We start from the raw sequence: 21,957 nt of genomic DNA on the forward strand, positions 1-21,957 counted from the left end.
TATGCTATTATTTTGAAATTAAATTTTTTCTATGAAAATTGAAGTATTTAATAAATCTGTTAAATGGTTTTAAATCATCATGAAATCACTAACCAACATGTAAAAGTTACACCAAAGAATCAAAATAGAGCACCTGAATATCTTTAAAAATGTATTTTTCTACGTAGTATTTCCTACTACAAATGTCTGTCATGGTTTTATTGAATCTATGAATTCACATTATTTTTAAAAGCAGACCACAGATGTGTTTGCAAGTGACAATGAATCATGGATTATGCATAATTATAATGAAAAGTCTATGCCAACAGTTACTATCTGAGGCCACATTTTCACAGCTGAAGGAGAGAGGAAATGAACCAATGGTCTAGAGATCTCGCCTCTACTGTGGGCTCTGGACTACAGCTTTTCAGCCTGGCCTTTTCACTGTCATGGCAGCAGGCAGTCTGAGTACTTCCGCTTAATTTACTAAGTTATAAGTTAACCCCGATCTCATTTCGTTTCATTTATTGCACGAAGGCTGTAGTCCAAGTCTTCCACTATATAAAATAAAAAAGTATAGCCAATCTTCATCATATTAAGCAAATTCCTTGCATAAATCATTTTTAACGGTAAAGGCTCACTAAAGAAGATCAATGACGGGGGAAGGAAGAATATTCCTCAAGTGTAATTAAGGGTAAAACAGGAATGATAGTTATTTTGGAATCCAAGTTTGGAAACACTTTTTGCATTTAAGCTCCCAACTCTTCCAGAAGTAATTCTATAGGCAAGAAAGTGAGTGACTCTTGGAAAACCTGAGGTCTCTTCAGAGGTCATTTTATGATCTCTCTATGCTCAGAAAAAATGGCAAGAGCTTCCCTGCCCCTAGGTAACTGCTATACCCCAACTTTCTCTGTGCTGTCTCTAAATCTCATACATATGGCTATTGGAGCACTTATCTCGCTAACCTCAATTAACGTTATTGCATGTTTATGGTCCCTCTGGGCTTCTCGAATACAGAAACCAGTCCTACTCATTTATGGATCCCTAGCATCTAGCATAGTGCTTAACTAGTATTTTTATTAAGTTGTTCCCCCAGAAATAATCCCTAAATGCTCCTTAGTCCATGTCCTCTGACTCTCAGTTGACGCTTAAGAAATGCATATACATTTTAATATTGGATTGCAGAAAATACAATTTGGAAAGTAATAAGGAAGTTCTACAGATATTACACAGGCTACCCTTCACATCTTTTAATCAATATTAATCTCCAATTGCCTTCATTAAATAAGCTCTTTCCACTGTTTTTAAAACCCAGTGCTGGCTCATGATGAAGTGTGTTGCATCCTAGGCAAAATGAAAGAAGTAAAGACAAAGTAGTGAGTTTTTCTTAATGTCACATTTACTCAATTTACAGGACTTTTTTTATTCTATTTGTTTATTTAAAAATATCTTTTCTTTTATGATATAAGCGATAACAGATGCTACATAAATAAAGTGCCATAATGAATCACAGCTGTGATCTTTTCATGTCATGGCACACATTAAAAAATGACAATACTTGTAGGACATCTTGGGAAAGTCCTATGTGGCATAACCATGACAAAGCGCCCTCTAGTGTCAGGTAGTAGGCATAAAATCTTACCTGCCAAAGTAATTTCTGAATTCAGGATGTTTACATAGGAAGCCAAACAGGCAATGTAACTCTAAGTTTTTTTTTTTTTTTTTTTTAAGTCTAGGGAGTTAAAAAAGCACCATGTATGGCTCAATTATTTTCTATAGTGTGAGGGTATGTTGAATTAGAAAATATAGTTTATTTAGACCACAGCACTGATTTACTTTACATGTTTTCAATATTATAGTTAAAGCCTTTGAACCTTTAGAAGTCTGAGTTGTCCATTTCTTTTTAGTTTATAAGAAATAAAATAAAATGTACAGTATTAGAGAAAAACAAAGTTTTAATGTTTTCTTGCCTTTTTATGGTCAAATAGATACAGAAAACACTCATTTCTCCAAATTTGGCTGACAGAAAAAAAAACAAATACAGTGAATAAAAAAAATTTTCCTTTTTGCATTTAGATCTGGGTTCTATTCCAGAATCAAGCTCTAATAAACTGTGTGGCCTCAAAACTACAGGTGGATAAAGTTGCCCATTTTATAAAGATTTTCACAGACTAAGAACTGTCTGGCAATTAAGATTAGAGTAGGTAAAGAATGAACGAATCTAGGACTGCCCTAAAGTGACTGGATTTTCTTTATAGGGTTAGAAATAACAGAGTCAGAGAAGAATAAGGTTAACATATAATTTCAAAAGGAATTGTTAAGCACAATGATAGAAGTATGCACAGAGTGGTCCTGTCAGAGCAGAGAACTGGGCAGAATTATGACTACAATACCTCATAATTGTAAGGTGCTTTACAATTTATAAATTGCATTCACTTGCCTCATCTCATTTATCCTTACAAAACCCAAGGTCAAATATTACAACCTCATTCGTAAAAAATTAATAAGACAACACTCTGAGAGGTCAAAGGATAGAATTTCAGACTTGGAAATAACCTCCATGTTAGTGTCCCCCAAACTTCAGTCATTCATAAACCAGTTATGACTTTTGTCATATCTGACTACCACTCACACTATTGTTTACCTAATAGTTTTCATTAGTGTGGCACACTTTAACATTATTTTTAGTTGAGAAATATTTTTGAAATCATGGGCCTGTATTTTATTTTTTTCTAATAAACATTAATTAAAAATAAATATAAATTAAAAAAAATCATTGGCACCACATTTCAGGACTCACTTTTCAACACTATACATAAAGTCGTTACTTAAAACATCTGGATAATAAGTCCTTCAGTTTCTGCATGCACATCTGCAGTAACCTTAGGCATGTTACTTAATTTTTCCATACCTCAGTTTCCTCATCTTTAAAATGGGGACAATAGTACCAACGCCATAGGACGCTTGTGTGGCTTAAGGGGATAATACATGTAAACCTATTAGCAGAATTCTTGACATTTAATAAGCTTTCAATAAGTGTTAGTTATTATGAATTGTCATCTCTGGGTGACTTTTTTTGGGGGGGGAGTATTTTTATAATTGGAAAGTTCTTTCTTAAAGATTTTATTTTTTCCTTTTTCTTCCCAAATCCCCCCGGTACATAGTTGTATATTCTTAGTTGTGGGTCCTTCTAGTTGTGGCACGTGGGACACTGCCTCAGCGTGGCTTGATGAGCAGTGCCATGTCTGCGCCTAGGATCCGAACCAATGAAACACTGGGCCGCCTGCAGCGGAGGGAGCGAACTTAACCATTCGGCCACGGGGCCAGCCCCGGCAAGTTCTTTCTTCATTTGAGGCCCAAACGATTCCCTTATTACTTTCTCCAATTTAAATGAACTGCGAAAAGTTGAAAAGAGGACTTTAAAGTGACCTGTGTATTTATTATTGTTATATTTTCATCTTGACTTGCCTTAGATTTTGCAGGTAGTAAAATGATAGGTGGGAACTAAATCCTTTAGTTTTAGGGCTTTTTTGAAGTGGATGCCAAGCCTAAGGAAGAAGAGCCCTACCCTACCTAGCCCAGTCGCCTACTGGACCACCTGAACTACACCTTCTCTCAGGCCAAGGCCAGCACTACCGGGCCGTCCCACGCGCTCAGGTCCCCTCTTGCGGAGCGCCTCCCTTGGCTTCCTGCTCCTTTGCGTCAGCCTCACGTTCTCCCACCGCGCCCTTCTAGACCAGGCTGGGTTTCCTTCATCACATTCCTAGGGGCATCATGTCAGTCTGGTTTATATACTGTCTTCTCAATCTTTGTTCCTGTCCCTCAATGCCTCGTCACCTATGAGTTAGGTTTACGCCTCGCCAAGGAGAGCTACCGAGAGCAGACACCTCTGTAAAGACCAGCAGTCGCCGCGGTCACTCAGAGCAACAAGATGTGCAGGCTTAACTAAAGCGCCTGCTATTTTGCTTGCTGGGAAATGTAGTACCCGCGCTGTTCTTTCTCCTTCATTTTACTATGCTGGGACTACAGTTCCCAGCATGCCCAGGGCAAGAAAGGATGACCCGGGTCGGCAGCTCCACGTGACCACTCACTATGGCTTCCCTGTGTCGGGGCCAGCTGTCTGCTGGTTCGGTGTGATTTGTTATTTCTTTGTGGCAGGGAACCCCCCCTCACGATTTCGACAATGCAAAAAATCAAATCTCTTATGACTCGACAGGTAAGTCACGGCAGCTGAAGCAAATGCATTCTTCATCTCCCCTGGGAGAGGAGCCGAGATGTTCTGTTCCTGGGCCGCTGCGGAAGGAGACCTAAGTTATAGGTGGTGGCAGGTGGCAGGGGCACGGGGAAGCCGGGACACCCCCTAGAAAAGTCACCGGCACCGCCCGGATCAGAACCCTGCTGCAGCGGGTGGTGGCGTTCCAGAAACATTCGTTTAGACGAGGTGAATGAGGGAGTCAGAGGCTATGTTTGTCTCCCATCATCCCCCTTTGCCATCTTTCCAGTGACAGCCCCAGCTGCCTTGCAGGTTTCCCCACATTGATGCTGTCTGTCGTCTTTGAGCAGATGGCTTGGGTAGGGAGGTGAGTCTGTGCCGTAGAGATGACCTGGAAGGAGTGAAAAAAACACCTAAATTGAAGACAGACTTCGTAGCTTTATGTCTTTGGGCAAGTTCTCAAACCTTGTACCTTCAGTTTCCGCATGTGAAAATGAGAAGAGTTCTTTTTGTTCATCCTCTGTCACAGTTCTGTTATGAGGGCCATTAATAAGCTAATATATGTGAAAATTGCGAAATGCTACCTTTTTTAGTTATTGTTATGGCAAAATAGTAATACATATATATATATTTTTGCCAGAAGGATAATTGGTGAATAAAAACTGGCTATTTTCTATCCCATTTCATAAATGTTAGGGACTTCCTAATAATGCCTCAACTTCAAGCAAGAATTGGGAGACATTTTCTTTTATGTACTTCCTGATCATGACTTGGTTTTATATACCATTATTTATTTCAAGTCTAATATTTCACTAGTACTGGCAATTCTTATTCTTTTAATGAGAGAAAGATACTTTAGAGTTTTAAATCAACGTGGTTTTGAGAACTTTGGAGAAAGTGTAGGATAATCATTTAATGAAAAGTTCATTTATGAGTTTTTGTTGTTGATTAAAAAAAGAATACAAATTCCAAATCAAATTCTTATTTGAGAATTTAGAATTTGGGAGATATCTGAACAGGTTACAAATTGTAGATTTCTGGTGAACAATACATGAGTCCCACATGATTATTTTACTCCTGTCAAATAAATATTGGTAATGTCATGAACATAGAATAAAAAAGTTCTGTGAGTAAGAAAATATGTAAGTAAGTGGGTAGTAACGTTTGGCAACCTCTCACATTTGTTGAGTACTGATGTTATGCTTCATATTATTTGTTCTTTGAGAGTGAGTTTGGGTCCTGCTCCATCCTGTAGTAGCTGTGTGACCTTGAGCAAGTCACCTAACTTTCCAAGTCTCTGTTTTCTCATCTTTAAAATAGGAATAATAACATATACCTCATGGAGACAGGCTGGTGGTCATGTTTATATGATATGATGAAGGTAAAGAGGTAAATAAAGGAGTTAATGAAGTTCCTGGGCCTTATCAAAGAAGCACTTGATCATAGAGATCATCTCAGTGGCTGTGTTGGTGGTGGGGGAGCAGGAAAGCTGGAAGCAGGCTGTTGCAGTAATTGATACAATAGATGATTTCAGGCTGACTATGATATCTGTTTGATTTTTAAAACAATATGCACTTTTGTACATTATACCACTAATACTTTTAAACTGCCTTTGGAATGCTGAATTTGGACTTTGGTGCATCAGCTAAGTTTGTGCTCTCTCATGTTGTTTGCCGTGCACTTCAGTGTAGTCAACATTGTCATCATTGCTCAGCAACTTTGGTTGGTTTGTTGTTTTTTAACCATATTTTGTAATAATAAGAGGGAGAGAAAAAATACGAAAGTCCAGATATCAGTGATAATGAGTTTATGCCTCCTAAACGTAGTGAAATTGTGCTGAAAATGGTAACTCTTCAGCCTCAGTCAGTTGCTTATTGGTTTGAGTGGGTGAAATCTGTGCTTATAAGATGGAAACAAACCCCAACTAAAGCATGCATATGAAAAGCTGGAACTATACTATGTAAAAGTGAGGTAAAATTATGAATTTTACACACATTTTTAAAGTCATCCTAATTACATATGTTTAAGGCTTGACTTCTACTTATTTGATCATTATTAATACACAGTTCATGAATCTGTGAAGTACGAAAGTAGGTTTCTGCCTAGAGTTACATTGGGGATTTTATTTAGTGCTGTTTATTATTGGGTTAAATGTAGTAGTATTATGAATAAATATACACAAGGTGTTTCTTCTTTGTGAGGCTACAGAAAATGTAGCAATATGAGATATGAAATTCAGGTTTTTTGGTAGTTCAGCTCTCCCAGGATCTCGGTTTGGGATAGAGTGGGAGAGCAGGCTTTGTTAGCTCTCTTTATTTAGATGAGATCTATTGTTCTGCTTTCTCCGTTGTGCTGGCCTCTGTTCTTGCAGCTCATTCAACAAATGTTCATTGAGCACTATGTGCCAGGCACTATTCTAAGTTCGGAGGATGCACCAGTGAACAAAACAGACAAGTGCTCAGGCAGACAAGGTGATAAATACTTCGGAGGAAAACAGGATAGGGAATACTGGGAGTTGTTGGGAATTTGGAGTCATTTATGATTTTAGATGAGGTGGCCGTGGAAGACATCACCGAGAAGGTGTATCATTTGAATAGAAACTTGAAGGAGGTGAGGAAGTTGACCATTTGGATATCTGGGAAGGAGCATTCTGGGTGGAAGGAACAGCCAATGCAGAGGCCCTGAGCCAGGAGCATGTTTGGGGAACAGCAAGAGGCCAGTGTGGGTGGAGGGAAGTGTTGGAGCAGAAAAGTGTAGGAGCTGAGGTCAGGAAGCTGAGGGGAAGAAGTAAGAGAACGAAGAACTTCATCCTGACCTCATCTCCTCCTACTTTTCTCCTCACTCATAGCAAGGCCATGCTTCTATTTTGGTTGAAATAGCAAGCAGGGGAGAGATGTAATTTGACATATACTGCAGAAAGATCTTTCTGGCGTCTGTTTTAAGAATAGATTGAAGAGAGAAAAAGCAAAAGGAGGTAGACCAATAAGGATGCTATCGCAGTAATCCAAGTGTGAGCCGTACCCGGGTGCTAGCTTTGAAAGTGTTGAGAAGAGGTCGGATTGTGGAGATATTGTAAACAGGATTTTTTGACAGATTGGATTTGGGCTGTGAGAGAAAGAGAAGCATCAAGGTTGACTCTAAATGGTTTGGCCCCAGCAATTGGAAGAATGGAATTGCCATTTACCAAGGTAGGTAAGACGGAGGAAGGAACGATTGAAGGAAAGGAGAATGTTTTTAGCCTTGTTAATTTGAAAGCCTTGTAGATATTTAAATGGAGAGATAAAGTAGGCAGTTGGCTAAAAGAGTGAATTTCTGAGGAGAAATTTAGGGTATAGATAAAAATTTGGGAGTTACGAGCATGTAAAAGGTATATAAACTGGCTAAGATCACCAGCGAAGTGCATGAGATATAGAAGAGTCCAAAGTTGGAGCTTTTGAGAATTCAGTGTTAAAATGTCAAGGAGAAGCTGTGGAGGTAGCTGGGCAGACTGAGAAGGAGCAGCCAGCCAGGTAAGAAGTCTGCAGCATCCTGAAGAGCACCTGTCCCATAACAGATGCTCAATAAGTATTTGTTGGATGAATGTTGGATAAAGAGAACAACCAAGTAGAGTGGGTCCTGGAAGCCAAGTAAAGAATTTAAAAGAGGAGGGAATGACCAGCTGTGTTAAATGCTGCAGATGGGCCATGTCAGGTGAGAATGAGAAGGAGCCTTTGTACTGAGCAGCAGAGAGGTCCTTGGTGATCTAACAGCAGCACTTTTTGTGAAGAGGTGGGGAGCCTGATTAGAGTGGCTTCTAGATAAACTGAGGATTGAGGATAAACACTCTACTGAGTTTTGCTGAAAAGAGAAGGAAATGCAAGTCATCTCACATGCTCCTTTAGACCATTGGGATGTTAAGTTGCTAGTGTCATGAAAGGAAACTGAGGATTCATGTAGACATACTAGAAATAGTCTGAAGTGTTAATCTGATTTGGGAAAAGAAAGAAAGTGCAGTGGCAGGAATTATTTACGCTGAATTTTGTATAAATTTAAATTGGGGAAGTTATCAAAACAAAACCAGTTACAAAAGAAAAATAATGCTTAATGATTACAGTGAAAGTTTCAATTTAATAAAGGCAGAGTACTACAGTTATAACCATGTCTTCCTGCTTAGAGAGGGGAAGGTGAAAGTAAAAATGATGACTTCCTATCTGTTAGTAGAAATCTATAAAATTACTAATTAAAGGGTTCAGGATCTGTAATCCTAAAATACAGATGAATGTCAGATGTGCTTTGAGACATTTAGGTAATTCTTCATTTCTGTTCTGATAAGAGAAAAGAAAAACATTTCTCTGTGATCACAATGATATTCAGAATAATGGTTAACACTTAAAGAATGCTTGCTGTGTACCATACCCTGTTTTTGGCCTGTCACATACATTATCTCCCTTACTCCTTATAACAGCCTCTGAGATGTCACCATCTAATGACTGTCATCATCATTAGAATGTAATGATAGGTAGGTTAGGCAGATTGTTCAAGGCCACAGAGCCCATTCTTTGAATCACTGTGCTCTCCTGCTTCCTAACATGTATGTAGGGTTTCCAATTTTTATTACTTTTATTTTGTATATTTCATGGAAAGTTGCCATGTATTAGTAGCAAATTATTATGTTTGGTGACTAATTTGGAGGTTAGACCTTTTTCTAGATATTGGTATATATCGTTGTTTACATTTCAGCCGTTGGTTTCTTTACTGAGTAGCTCTGGGGAAAGAAAATTACACATGATGCATCCCTCCTAGGATTTCTGTTAGATTGGTTAAACAAATCTGTACTTGTTAAAAGTGTTTGTTTAAAAGGCATGGAAATTACATCTTTTAAAAGATATATTATGGGTGGTCATGATTTTGAATCAAATCATGAAGATTTACTCTCATAAATGTGTGTATGTATGAACGTATGTATGTGAGTGTATAATGTATATAGAAGTTTAGTTGTATAAGCCAACCTTGCCTTCTTTACCACTTGATGTTTTGCCCCCGTGATGACTATGGGTGAGAAATTGGGACAAGGAAGAACAAGTGCACAAGAGTAGTTACGTACTTTTATTTCCTCACTCATTGTAAGACAGTAAACCTCAGTACCTATGCTTTTCTTATTCCAGCAAACTTCCCTGGAAACTTCATTTTAAAGTCAATTACATGTTCCCATGGGAACAATGTTCTAATTAGCTGGAGATTGGAGCCTGACCAAAGACTTCTAGTGGATAATTTATTCATTTCTTTGGTGTTTACTCTGTTCCTGGAACTTTGCTAGTCACTGGGCTATAGAAGCAAATAAGACTCGCTCTCTCCTTTCTCTTGAGACTTATGGTCTGGAAGAGAAAGAGAGATATATTTAATGTTTAAAACTTCACTGCTTTGGTAGAGGTGTGGTGTTGGAAAATGTCTAGCTGGGTTTCTAAAACATTCGTGATTATATGAATCACCAGGGTTGCTTGTTAAAATGCAATTCCTGGTCCTAATCTAGAAATACCTATTCAGATCTAAATCTGTGGTGGGACCCAGGAATCACGTTTAAAAAATTTCCTGAGTGATGTTGATGGAGATGATCCATGGACAATACTGAGAAATAGTGTGTTCTTTGAAACATAGGGATTTAGGAAGACTTCATAGAGGAGTTAATTCTTAAAGTGGGGTATTGGTTTCTTTAGAGGGTGAGTATGTGTGTGTGAAAGAGGGAGAAGGCTGGGTGGGGTATTCTGGGAGTGATGGAAGACTTGGGGGTGAGGCAGAGCATCTTGTCATAAAAACTTGTAGAAATGACTGGTGGTATTTTAGAATAGGGAAGATAAATACACACCTCTATAATTTAAAAATAAGCAAGTTCTGCTTTAAGTCTCAAATAATCAACATAAATGTACCATATGTTTTGGTTACTAAGGACACCAATGGGTCGATGTAGGGCATCTAAAGGACAAAAACTTGCCTGTAGCATAGATCTCTCCTCAAATTCATGTACCAGCTAATTTGCTTACAGACTAATATTACAGGAATTTCAGGTGTCTGCTTTGAATGGCCTATTTTTAAAAAGAGGCTGTTAAAGAAAATTTAAATTGCTAAATTCTTTCTGTCTTGATAACTTTCCCTGGTACAAATGAGACTTTCAGAATCCTTCAGTTGGTGTGAATATAGAAAGTACCGGGTAACGAAGAGCTAAAGAACAGGTAGAAAGCAGTGAGACATCAGGTTTAAGTCTCAATTATGCAGTATAAATTGGGGTGCATTGGTGAGAAATAATCAAATAAAATCAAAGGATTACTTATGTATTAATTAAGCAATTAGCATTATTTAAAAATCTTTGATTAGCTCATTTGGTTGGTTTATTGTATCAGTGAGTCATAATACTTGGACCTTTTTACCAGGTGAATTTGGTAATGATTAATAGATAAATTCTTTTATAGAATCCTTTTTGTCACCCAGGTTTCTTTTCTTTTGGTGGTGGTTTTTTTTTTTTTTTTTAAAGATTGGCACCTGGGCTAACAACTGTTGCCAATCTTTTTTTTTTTTCCTGCTTTTTCTCTCCAACCCCGCCCCCCCGTACACAGTTGTATATCTTAGTTGCACGTCTTTCTAGTTGTGGGATGTGGGACGCCGCCTCAACGTGGCCTGACGAGCGGTGCCGTGTCCGCACCCAGGGTCTGAACCCTGGGCCGCCACAGCGGAGTGTGCAAACTTAACCACTCGGCCATGGAGCCGGCCTCCTCTTTTGGTTGTTTTTAAATCATGGTTAATTAAGTTAGACTTCAAACGTTAGTTATGATGGTGCATGTAATACTTTTACTTTGAACTACGAAAAGTATATCTTTACTTGATATAATGATAGTACTATATGTATTAAGTGACAATTGTTTTTAGAACATATGTTCTATATATTTTAAAGCAGGATAAGTTATGTTTTTAAAATGGTGATTTCTATTTGAATAGGTATGTTCTATCATTTTACAGTTCTGCAGCACAATTAAAATTCTTTTATTATTTTTTTAAGGGTCTTAAAAGCCCTCCAGAGAGCCTCAGTGATCTCGGTGCCATCGAGAGTCTCCGGGTCCCTGGAAAGGTATTGATCTACATGTGTGAGCGTGACTTTTCACTTCTTTGAGAAAATATCATTGCCTTTGGATAATAATTGATTTGCAGAGGCTTTTCCTTCCCACAGACAGGTGGTTGTCATGATACACTAGGTAAATTTGTATAGTACAGTAGGCTTGGGGCCTGGTTTTTGCTTTCATTACTCATTGGGATGCAGTATGATTCATTATAGTGAAACAGAAAATGTGAAATTGATAAATTTAGAGTTTATTATTGTATCAAATTCTTAACCTGAAACAGTTATAGCTATATGAGAAACTTATTGATTTATCTGCTATAATTTGGAGAAATGAAATTAAATAATTTACTTTTTATGTTGTAATGCTCTGAGCCAAAAATCATAGTTAATTATGTTTTTGTTATGAAGCAGAGATTTTTGAATAAGTAGCTAAAGCATAACTTACACTGAATTGTAGATATCTTAGATTTTAATCCCCTAATATTCATGTGAACTTCTTAGTTTACAAATTTAATAGGTGTTATTTGAAAGCTAGCTGGCTTCCCCTCAGGAGAATTATTAACCATTGTTAAATAAATAAATTCCCGCTGTTTCTTGCTCTGGGCTGTTGCCACTTGGAGCTGCCTCTGTGAATAGTAACTCCCTCACAGATCAAAGCCTGTTTTCCTGAATGTCTGCTCTTGTGATTTTCAATTTGAGGATCATATTGGAAACTACTGTTTGTTTTCTGTGTCTTGCATCTTAATACATAGGGCCTGTTTCTCTTGGTGAGCAATTATAAGGCCTCTTGTCACACCTCAGAGTCAACTTCTTAGGAGGAGGATTGCCCACTTCTGTGAGGTGCCTTAGAGTGAATTTTGTATTTGCTGCTTAGCCTTTATTTTAGATCAGACCCAACATATTCTCCAAATATGATACAATTGTAACCAACACTTTTACATGAAATGGCTTAGACAAAAACCTTAAAGAGGCATTTTGAATAGTTTTATATAATGTTATAAAAGATTATTGAATGTGATAAAATTGGGAACTAAGAGATAACCATAAATCCTCGTTGACAGATAATTCTCTTTATTTCTTTGACTTAAGAAAAAAAGATTATCATGCATTATGAACATGCCTTGAATTAGATAGCATTACATGTTTTGGAACCAATGTAAAGTTGATAATTGAGCCTCTTTAAAAAATACGTGAAAGTATTGCATAAGAACTTTCTCTTATCTTTAAACCATGAGCTGTGATGTGATGTTTGTCCAGTAGTCGTTGGTAGTGGATTTATAGTGGTCTCATTGCACAGTCTTCTTAATGACTCCCCCACTTTAGCCCCATCAGTGACTAGTGGTGTGTACTTTTGAGATGACTGGTACCATGGAGAGAGGCAGGTCTGGGATCACAAGGTCAGCAAATGTAAATGGTTCCGGTGATGACTCAGCCTAGGGCATTGGTCTGATTGACACACACTAAGAAGCTAAGTTAAAATTGTAAAACAGTTAATAGTGAAATTAGTATCAATGCTCTCAGCTTAACTTTAGCCTTCCACTAAGAAAGCCTTATAAGCTTCTGTGCCTATTCTCTCTGTGCATTGTCTTGAAACATCACAAGTGCTGCAGGGTGAGCAGAGCCACTGCTTTCTACTCTAGGTGGTTTTGAGAATTTAAGAGTTGGTGGGGGGCTGGCCCCGTGGCCGAGTGGTTAAGTTCGCATGCTCCACTTCAGTGGCCCAGGGTTTCACCGGTTCGGATCCTAGATATGGACATGGCACCACTCATCAGGCCATGCTGAGGCGGCATCCCACAGCACAACCAGAGGCACTCACAAGTAGAATACACAGCTATGTCCTGGGGGGCTTTGGGGAGAAAAAGAAGAAGAGAAAAAAAAGATTGGCAACAGTTGTAGCTCAGGTGCCAATCTGTAAAAAAAAAAAAAAAGGAAAAAAACTTGCTGGCTCCAGAGAGTGGCAAAGCTCCAGTCAGTAGACTGAGTTTGATATGGATGAAGTTCATAGTCAGTACTGAAATTAAGACTCAAGAATGGGGCTGGCCCCATGGCCTAGTGGTTAAGTTCGCGCGCTCTGCTGCAGGCGGCCCAGTGTTTCATCAGTTCGAATCCTGGGTGCGGACATGGCACTACTCATCAAACCACGCTGAGGCAGCATCCCACATGCCACAACTAGAAGGACCCACAACTAGGAATATACAGCTATGTACCGGGGGACTTTAGGGAGAAAGAGGAGAAAAATAAAATCTTTAAAAAAAAAAAAAGACTCAAGAAGACTTGTGTTCAGAAATTCCCTGCACAGCATGGCTTGGTATAACTTTAATGCTGAGTATGTGTTTCACAACTTAGGTATGACTTTATAGTTAGGTCATACGTATTTTTTTTTTATTTTTTAAATATTTTTATTAGATCCCCAGAACTTATTCATCTTATAACTAGAAGTGTGTATTCTTTGACAAAATATCCCCATTTCCCCTATGCCACAGCCACGGCAACAACACTTTTATAAAGGCTCTGTTTCTATGAGTTTGGCTTTTTTAGATTCTACATATATATGTTGCATAGAAAATGCTCACAGTACATTACTAGGTTTAAAAAGAAAGCTATGTGATAGTCTGGTGTAGGGAGATATTTTTAGTAACAATATATATTTGTTAGAATGGCTGTTACCAAAAAGATGGAAAAGTAAGAGGCCAGCCTGGAGGCGTAGTGGTTAAGTTTGCGCTTTCCACTTTGGGAGCCTAGGGTTCGTGGGGTCGGATCCCAGGCATGGGCCTACACACTGCTTATCAAGCCATGCTGTGGTGGTGTCCCAGATAGAAAATAGAGGAAGGTTGGCACAGATGTTAGCTCAGGGCCAATCTTCCTCACCAAAACGAAACAAAACAAACAAAAGGAAAAGTAAGAAGAGTTGGCAAGGATGTGGGGAAAAGGGAACCCTTGCGCCCTGTTGGTGGGATTGTAAATTGGTGCCGCCACAATGGAAAACAGTATGGAAGTTCCTTAAAAAATTAAAAATGGAACTACCATATGATCCAGCAATTCCCTTCTGGGTATTTATCCAAAGAAAATGAAAATATTAACTCAAAAAGATATATGCACTGCCATGTTCATTGCAGCATTGTTTACAACAGCTGAGAATAGAAAGAACCTAAGTATCCATTGATGGATGAATGGATAAAAAATGTGGTATACATATACAATGGAATATTATTCAGCCATAAAAAAGAATGAAATCTTGCCATTTGTGACAAAATGGATGGACCTTGAGGGCATTATGCTAAGGGAAATAAGTCAGACAGAGAAAGACAAATACCATATGATCTCACTTATATGTGGAATCTAAAAAAAACATAAAAAACTCCAAGCTCATAGATACAGAGAACAGCTTGGTGGTTGCCAGAGGTGTGTGGGGAGGTGGAGAGGGCTGAAATGGGAAATGGATGAAGGGAGTCAAAAAGTACTAACGTCCAGTTAAAAAATAAATAAGTCGTGGAGATGTAAAGTACAGCATGGGGACTATAGTTAGCAATACTGTATTGCATATTTGAAAGTTGCTAACAGAGTAGATTTTAAAAGTTCTTATAAGAAAAAAAATCTCTGTAACTGTGTATGGTGACACATGCTAACTAGACTTATTGTGGTGATTATTTACAATATAATACAAATATCCAATCATTATGTTGTACACTGGAAACTCATATAATGTTGTATGTCAATTGTACCTCAATAAAAAAGTAGAACACTATCTTAGTTTGTGTTCCCCTGATATCCTAGTGCAAGAAGTAAAGAACAAACAAATAAAAAACCCCAATTTATGTTATTTAAATAGTCAGTGTAAATACTTGTATAGAGAAACTTTTAAGCCCTAATTTCATTTAATAGCTGTATGTCACTCGAGTGTTGGTAGAACATAAAAAAAAGGCATCCTTGGTCTTCAGGAATGGTCTTCATTTCTTTTTCCTTTGCTTCTCGTAATGTCTTTCTAAGTTGTAACAAGGAATTGAGATTTCATTGGGGTTTTCAAGAAAGAAATAGTTTAGCTTGGGTTCTGTTACATTAAAAGGTTCTAGTGTAAAGGATAAGTAGGAAAATATTAGGATGAATCATATGAAATGGCTGTTTGTTTAGGCTCAGAATGGTCTAATATTGGCAAATTTCATATGGAGGGTAGTGAAGGGGAGGTGAAGAGGGCGTTAGGTGTGCTTGATGATCCAGAAAGTTTTGTTGATTTTTTCTTTTTTGAGAACTATGTAAATTCTGAGTGGGAAGACACCTTAGGAATCATTTGGTACACTTTGTATATTTTGTAGACAAGATGACACTGTATCCCATTTTAAGATGAGATGTGAGTCAAATAATAATCCATATACTGGAAATTTGGAATTTTGGTGGTGAAAATAGTTTAGTGAAGCAAAAAAATTAGGCTTCTTTTCAGAACTTGCTATAGGAAAGGAAACTTTGAGATAGATTTCAAAAATCTTAGGTTAAATAGTTCAGAGCCAAGGTCAGTGGTGCACAAACTTTGCTGTACGTTAGAATTACTCATTACCTGGGCCAAACCGCATTCATTTTAAATCACAGTGTGTGGGGTGGGGCCAAGTGTCAGTAGTGTTAAAGATCCCCAGGTGATTCCAGCGTGGAGCCAAGGTTGGGAACCATCGGCCAAGTTGAGGATGTGATAAGAATGGAGAAAGGAAAAATACAGGAATTTTTTTAGAACAAACTTTGGAAGTTTTAATGACAATTTTTGTGAGAGAATGTAAAGAGTTAGTGATGACCTAAAATTTCATTCCTGGGAAATGGATTCTGTTATATTTCAAATTAATGGTATTTTTGTGCAGAAGTAAGGATATAAGAATACTGTACTCTATATTATAGATAGTACATGATTTATATAGTATTTACTGACTAGGTTTGTTATTCATTTAGTGAAATTTATACTTTTTTGAATTAAATGAAAGGTTTTTACTTAATTTAATTTGTTACAAGAATTATGAAGAATTAAGACTAAAATTATTTTAATATATAATAATTGCAGTAGTTAAAGAACTTGTTAGGACTGTGTTTGAGAGTATTTGTTGAATCCTGATTAAAAAATAAAAATATCAGTATTCAGAATCTTATGAATCTACATTTCAACTTGAAATAAACACTTTCTATAGTGCTTCCATAATGGTTGTGTATCATAATTCTGAAAAGGAGTACTAATATTGATATTTTTTATGAATACTGCCTCCTGATATTGTTCTTTAAAGGTAAGTTCTTTTTTTAAGACTTTGATTTCACTAACTCATAAATACAAATAGGACTCAGCTATGTTTACTATTACATGCTTGGTTTAGCTATGTTTTTGTTTATTTGTTTGTTTTTTGAGGAAGATTAGCTCTGAGCTAACGTCTGCTGCCAATCCTCCTCTTTTTGCTGAGGAAGACTGGCCCTGAGCTAACTTCCATGCCCATCTTCCTCTACTTTATATGTGGGATGCCTGCCACAGCATGGCTCGACAAGTGGTATGTAGGTCCACACCCAGGATCCCAACCGGCAAACCTGGGGCCACCTAAGCAGAGTGTGTGAACTTAACTGCTGCTCCACTGGGCCAGCCCCTGTGCTTTTAATTTTTTCAATACAGAAAAATATAGGGTGAGGGGACAAAAGTAGTATCTGTTGAAGTCAAAACTTGAGAACATATTTGTCTAAATATAAGAATGTATTGTTGTTTTTATACTTAATCTATTCCACAAATATTTATTGAGTATACCTGCCTACTCTGCAGCATTTCCGTTATATAACATTCTGGGAGTTTGGGCAGAATGTTTTCTAGCATTTGAAATACTTCTCTGAAGTAAGGTAAGTGGATTTGACTTGGCTTCTTAGTGTCCATGAAAAGAATCCTGAAACCACACACTAACTACAGAGCTTGGTTTTCAAAACTTTACCCAGATCCGAAGAAAGTGTGCTGGGATAAGAGTGAGGAGAGCTAGGCTCAAAGTACCAACTTAAAACATTCATCTTATTACAGGGAAGGCATCTGTGAAGAGGTTTGATTAGACTAGATGCTATTTAAGAGCCCTTTTTGCTCTGATATTTTGTCCTTTCTCTGTTGTAATATTTGTAGGAGAGAGAAGATAGAAAAAATATACATGCAAAAGAATGTACTGAGTAGTTTTTTAGAAGATGAGCATATTGGTATCTGTATTAGACAGGATTGGTATTGAAGTTTATGACCAGGAGACTTTTCATGTTAGTGATTGGGATAAAAACTTTCAATTTAGGGTTATGTATCATTTAAGACAGGCGTCTTCTGCAGGTGGTACCAAGAGGGACTCTAACCATGGATCTGCAAAACCATATAGAATTTTTCTTAAGCGCTCAAGCCTAATAATATTTAGCTGTGTTCTTTTAACCATTAATGAAATTATTCTTCTCTTGGCTTCAGCTGCTTTGAGATTTTTAACCCTTCTTGCATGACAAATATTTATTGAGATAGGCAGTTTCTAAGTTTTCAAGATGCAAAGAGGTACAAGACTGTGTTCCTACCTTAACCTGTGTGGGAGAGACAAGCAAAAATAGATAACCACAGAGTAGTAGAAGTGCAGTAGAGGTCTAGAGTAAGGTATGCACAGTGGTAGCACAGCTGAGAGAGTATTAGGATTAAGTAGAAGTGAGTGCAGGCTCTTCTAGAGTTGGTGATTAATTTGTTTTAGAAGGATAACCAGTGTACAGGTAGATTTTTGAATGGAAATCCTGGACAGTAGGATACTAAGAAGAAGATAAGAACTTGAAGTTTGGAAAATGGAGGAAGGTTAAATTTGAGAGACAATTTAAAAGCAGAATTTAGGACTGAGGATTTTTCTCTCTTTATTTTTGAGGAAGATTAGCCCTGAGCTAATATCTGCCACCAATCCTCCACTTTTTGCTGAGGAAGATTGGCCTTGAGCTAACATCTCTGCCCCTCTTCCTCTACTTTATATGTGGGATGCCTGCTACAGCATGGCTTGATAAGCGGTACATAGTTCCACGTCTGGGATCAAAACCAGCGAACCCTGGGCCACTGAAGCGGAGCATACAAAATTAACTGCTATGCTACCAGGCTGGCCCCAGGATTGAGGATTTTATTGGATGTGGAAGGCAAAGAGATTGGAAAGATGGAGATTTTTAGACACTGGGGCTGAAGGTACTGTGATGTCTCTTAGAATAGATAGTGTTTCTTCTTTTAGAGAGAGGGTCTGATGAGGCGTTTGAAAACTAAAAGAAAAGCAAAATTAAGGCATATACACTGGATTTTTCTCTCTGTCCTTCAATTTGTGATGTCTTTTTTCCAGCATTAGCCTCCTGATGGACAAGCATGCGGCAAACAGCTTGATGTTGTTCTCTGAAGTTGAGAGATATTTAAAGATAGCTTTTTATTTTTTTTAATATTTGATGTCTCTTATTATATTTAATGTTTCCCTTTTCATAGAAATAAATTTAGGAAAATATTTGTTAAAAATATAACTACTGGGGCCTGGCCCTGTGGCATAATAGTTAAGTTTGGCACGCACTTCTTCAGCGGCCAGAGTTCACAGGTTCGGGTCCTGGGCATGGACCTACACCACTTGTCAGCCATGCTGAGGTGGTGACCCACATAGGAAACAGAGGAAGATTGGCACAGATGTTAGCTCAGGGACAATCTTCCCCAAGCCAAAAAAAAAAAGGAAGATTGGCAGTGGATGTTAGCTCAGGGCAAATCTTCCTCACTATTGAATAAGAGAAGTAAATGAAAATGTTTGGCAGAGTGTCAAATGTAAAAGTTTTGTGGTCTAATTTTGTGTTTTTAATACAAGTTAGTAACTTGCTACATTTCTGTGAATAAAATCAGGTTTTAATCATGATCTATTTCTTTAAAAACAAATATGTGCATATTTAGAATGCTGTTATTGTGCAGAAAGTGGTTAAATAACATTATTTTTATCTCTTAAGTCTCTTATAAAGCTGGATTAAAATAATGCCATTTTAATAATCTTTTATAAAAATCTAAATCATCTAGCGGAAACCCCTTTTTAAATTATAACCTCACCGGTATTCCACTAGATGGCACTGAAAGCCTGAAGAAAAATTAGCTTTAAAGGCTATGTTTTATTTAAATCACACAAGCACAAACTGATGAACTGGCTGCTTTGATGGATTATTATTGTTGAAGTGGGATTTTAACAAAATGTGTCATTTCCTCACGTAATCAGACATCTGGCAATTCATTACAAACTTATATGGTATATGTATGATTTTAGGATATCTGTGATCTTGAGTCCTGTTTCATTTGGAAACTAAACCTATTTTTGTTCAGTGATTTGTGATTTTTATAAGACTGATTGGATATTGAAAACTTCATGTTTTTGTTCTTCCTTTGAACTCTGTATAGATTTTGGTAGCTAAACATTTTTTGCTCTCAATTAGAGCTCTAATGTGTTAATTTTAGTAAGATTATGATTTCTGTTTTTAGAATTTATTATAACAGAATAACTTTTTTATGTTGACTGATGAAGAAATGCAAACAGTTAAAAAAAAGCCTTTGATAAGATTTATCTTGCTAAACCCAAATTCATGCTTTACGAGAGTAAAATTTCTTCCTTTTCTCCCCCACTCCCTCCCAAACGCCGTGCATTCTGTCATTCATTTAATGTGAACCGTGGTCTAATAAGCTCAGTACAGTAAAGGAAGTTGGTTTGCATTTTGTTTTTATTCTATAAATTTTCTGTGTAGTTTTGAAACCTGACCTATGAAATGAAGATTTTGCCTTCTTTTTTTTGTTTGAAGAAAAACCTATTACTGGAAATTATAAGTTTCCAGGCTATTCTGTGGGTTTAAACATTAGGTTAAATTCCTTTTCAAAATTAAGGAGAATATTGAGTTTAATAATGGTAAGGAGAACTGCTAAGTTGTCATAACTAGCTTTCTACATTTATAAAAGTGAATAGAATTGAAAGTGCTGAACTTAGTTTGGTATTTTTGATTAGTGTGGTATTTTGTGTAATTTGAAAATAGTAGTTAAATGCAAAATCTCTAGTCTCTTTTTTTCTCTCCTAAACTTGGATACATTCCCTTTAGAGATGAACTCTTAAGTGGGAAATTGCTTTGCAAAGTTATAGCCTAGTTCCTTAGAAACCATAAATGTACTGGAAATGTTTTATAACACTTTACACTTGAGGGTTCTACTTGTTTTATAGACTTGAATCCCAGTTCTCATAAAACCTTTGGTTGTTATGTTGAGAGGAAAAGTAGCTTGGCTAAAATCAAAGATGTTGACTTAAATTTCTATTATGATTCTTTTTCATTTTTCATAAAGTTGCATATATGATGTGTATTTGCATATGTGTGTTCATGGAGCTTTATCTCAGAGATGATCAAAATAGAAAAATAGGCTAGGTAGTATTATATGCAATCTTATAGTATATTGTGACTGCTGGAAAAGGCAGCCTCTAAAATATTGAATAACTTCTTTGTCGTCTACCACTTCCTTAAAATTGTCCTGCTTGGTTTATTATGTTAAGAAAATACTGAATATTTATGCTTCCTTTTTTCATACAGCATCTAGCACAGTGATATGTGTTAAGATATTTTATTTTTAGTAAAGGAAAAATATGATTCTAGTATATTTAAAATATATTGGATTTTAAAAAAAACTCAATTGTTTCATTTTATTGCCTCTTGATGTACATGCAGACTCTCCCCCATGACGTTTTTCTACCCTTTTGGAAGCTACCCTCTATTGTTTGATCTGCTGTATGCCTTCCCTCTACACTGTTTTTACTTATGCTTTGCTTTAGATTTGTAACTTTATTCCTCCAATTTCTCAAATTTGAAATTTTCCCTATTCTCATATTCTCTATATGCCACCTCTTCCATTGGATGTGAACTCACTATCTTTTGACGCCGTTCCTTTTGTCTTTATCTCCCTTATGTTCTGCCTCACATTGCCGCATTGTTTATTCCTCTGACCTCTCCTCTTATTTTAGCAACTATTTGAAGGGAGAGCTGCATTTTAGTTATCTTTGTTTCCATATGACCTACTATGGAGAATTTATACATAGGGAGAAATTAAAAAAAAATTGTTAAGTTGAAATATATGACTTGACCAGGAAAGGTCAAGTAATAGAGCTTTGAAAGTAGGCGGGTTATTTCCTGATAAGAGTGTAGGAGAGAGAGTTGATTTGTTCTTTTCTGCCTTTTGTAGTTTTGTTTTTATCCCCTTTACAATTAAATTTATTACTTGAATTGTCGTTTTTCGCCAGCTTTAATTCTGGGATGATGTTGATGTGCTGTTTCTTTATTTTAGGTGTAATTAGGTGTAGTTGATTATCATCAACTGAAAAGTTGTAGCACATTTGATGGTCTGTAGTTGTTGACAAATTATTTTTGGATTTTCAGGTTTTACAGAGCATTTATACTACTATTAATGATAATATATATTTATTATTACTGTGAGACCTAAAATTTACTATAAAAAATCCTTTAAAAATTGTATTAATGATATAATAGCAGTCTGTAAGACTGAAACATTTTATTCCCAAACTTAGTTTATCTAATATTATTGTCACTTTAAAAAAAAAAATCACATATTTTAACATGGTATGAAGACTTTCATTTGTTATTGTGTTCCCTGATTTTACCTTTTAAGTTTTTCGTAGGAAATCTTTTGTTC

At 36.8% G+C, this 21,957-nt stretch overlaps 1 protein-coding gene across 5 annotated transcripts in view; it reads left to right on the top strand.

The window, feature by feature from the left end:
* The first annotated feature begins 3,998 nt into the window (after positions 1 to 3,998).
* Positions 3,999 to 21,957, top strand: part of VPS50 (VPS50 subunit of EARP/GARPII complex) — a 131,672-nt gene continuing 113,713 nt past the window's right edge. The window contains exons 1-3 of one of the 5 annotated variants that reach the window (XM_023639202.2): positions 6,585 to 6,802; positions 7,286 to 7,380; positions 11,220 to 11,288. In XM_023639202.2, the coding sequence (XP_023494970.1) occupies positions 7,360 to 7,380; positions 11,220 to 11,288 (90 nt within the window). In that variant the 5' untranslated portion in view covers positions 6,585 to 6,802; positions 7,286 to 7,359. Of the gene's footprint in view, positions 4,196 to 6,584; positions 6,803 to 7,285; positions 7,702 to 11,219; positions 11,289 to 21,957 lie in introns of those variants that run through there. The other 4 variants (XM_001492642.6, XR_011437799.1, XM_023639201.2 and 1 more) reach the window with 4 other exon arrangements.

This window comes from Equus caballus, chromosome 4, assembly GCF_041296265.1.
Source record: "Equus caballus isolate H_3958 breed thoroughbred chromosome 4, TB-T2T, whole genome shotgun sequence".
Lineage (NCBI taxonomy): Eukaryota > Metazoa > Chordata > Mammalia > Perissodactyla > Equidae > Equus > Equus caballus.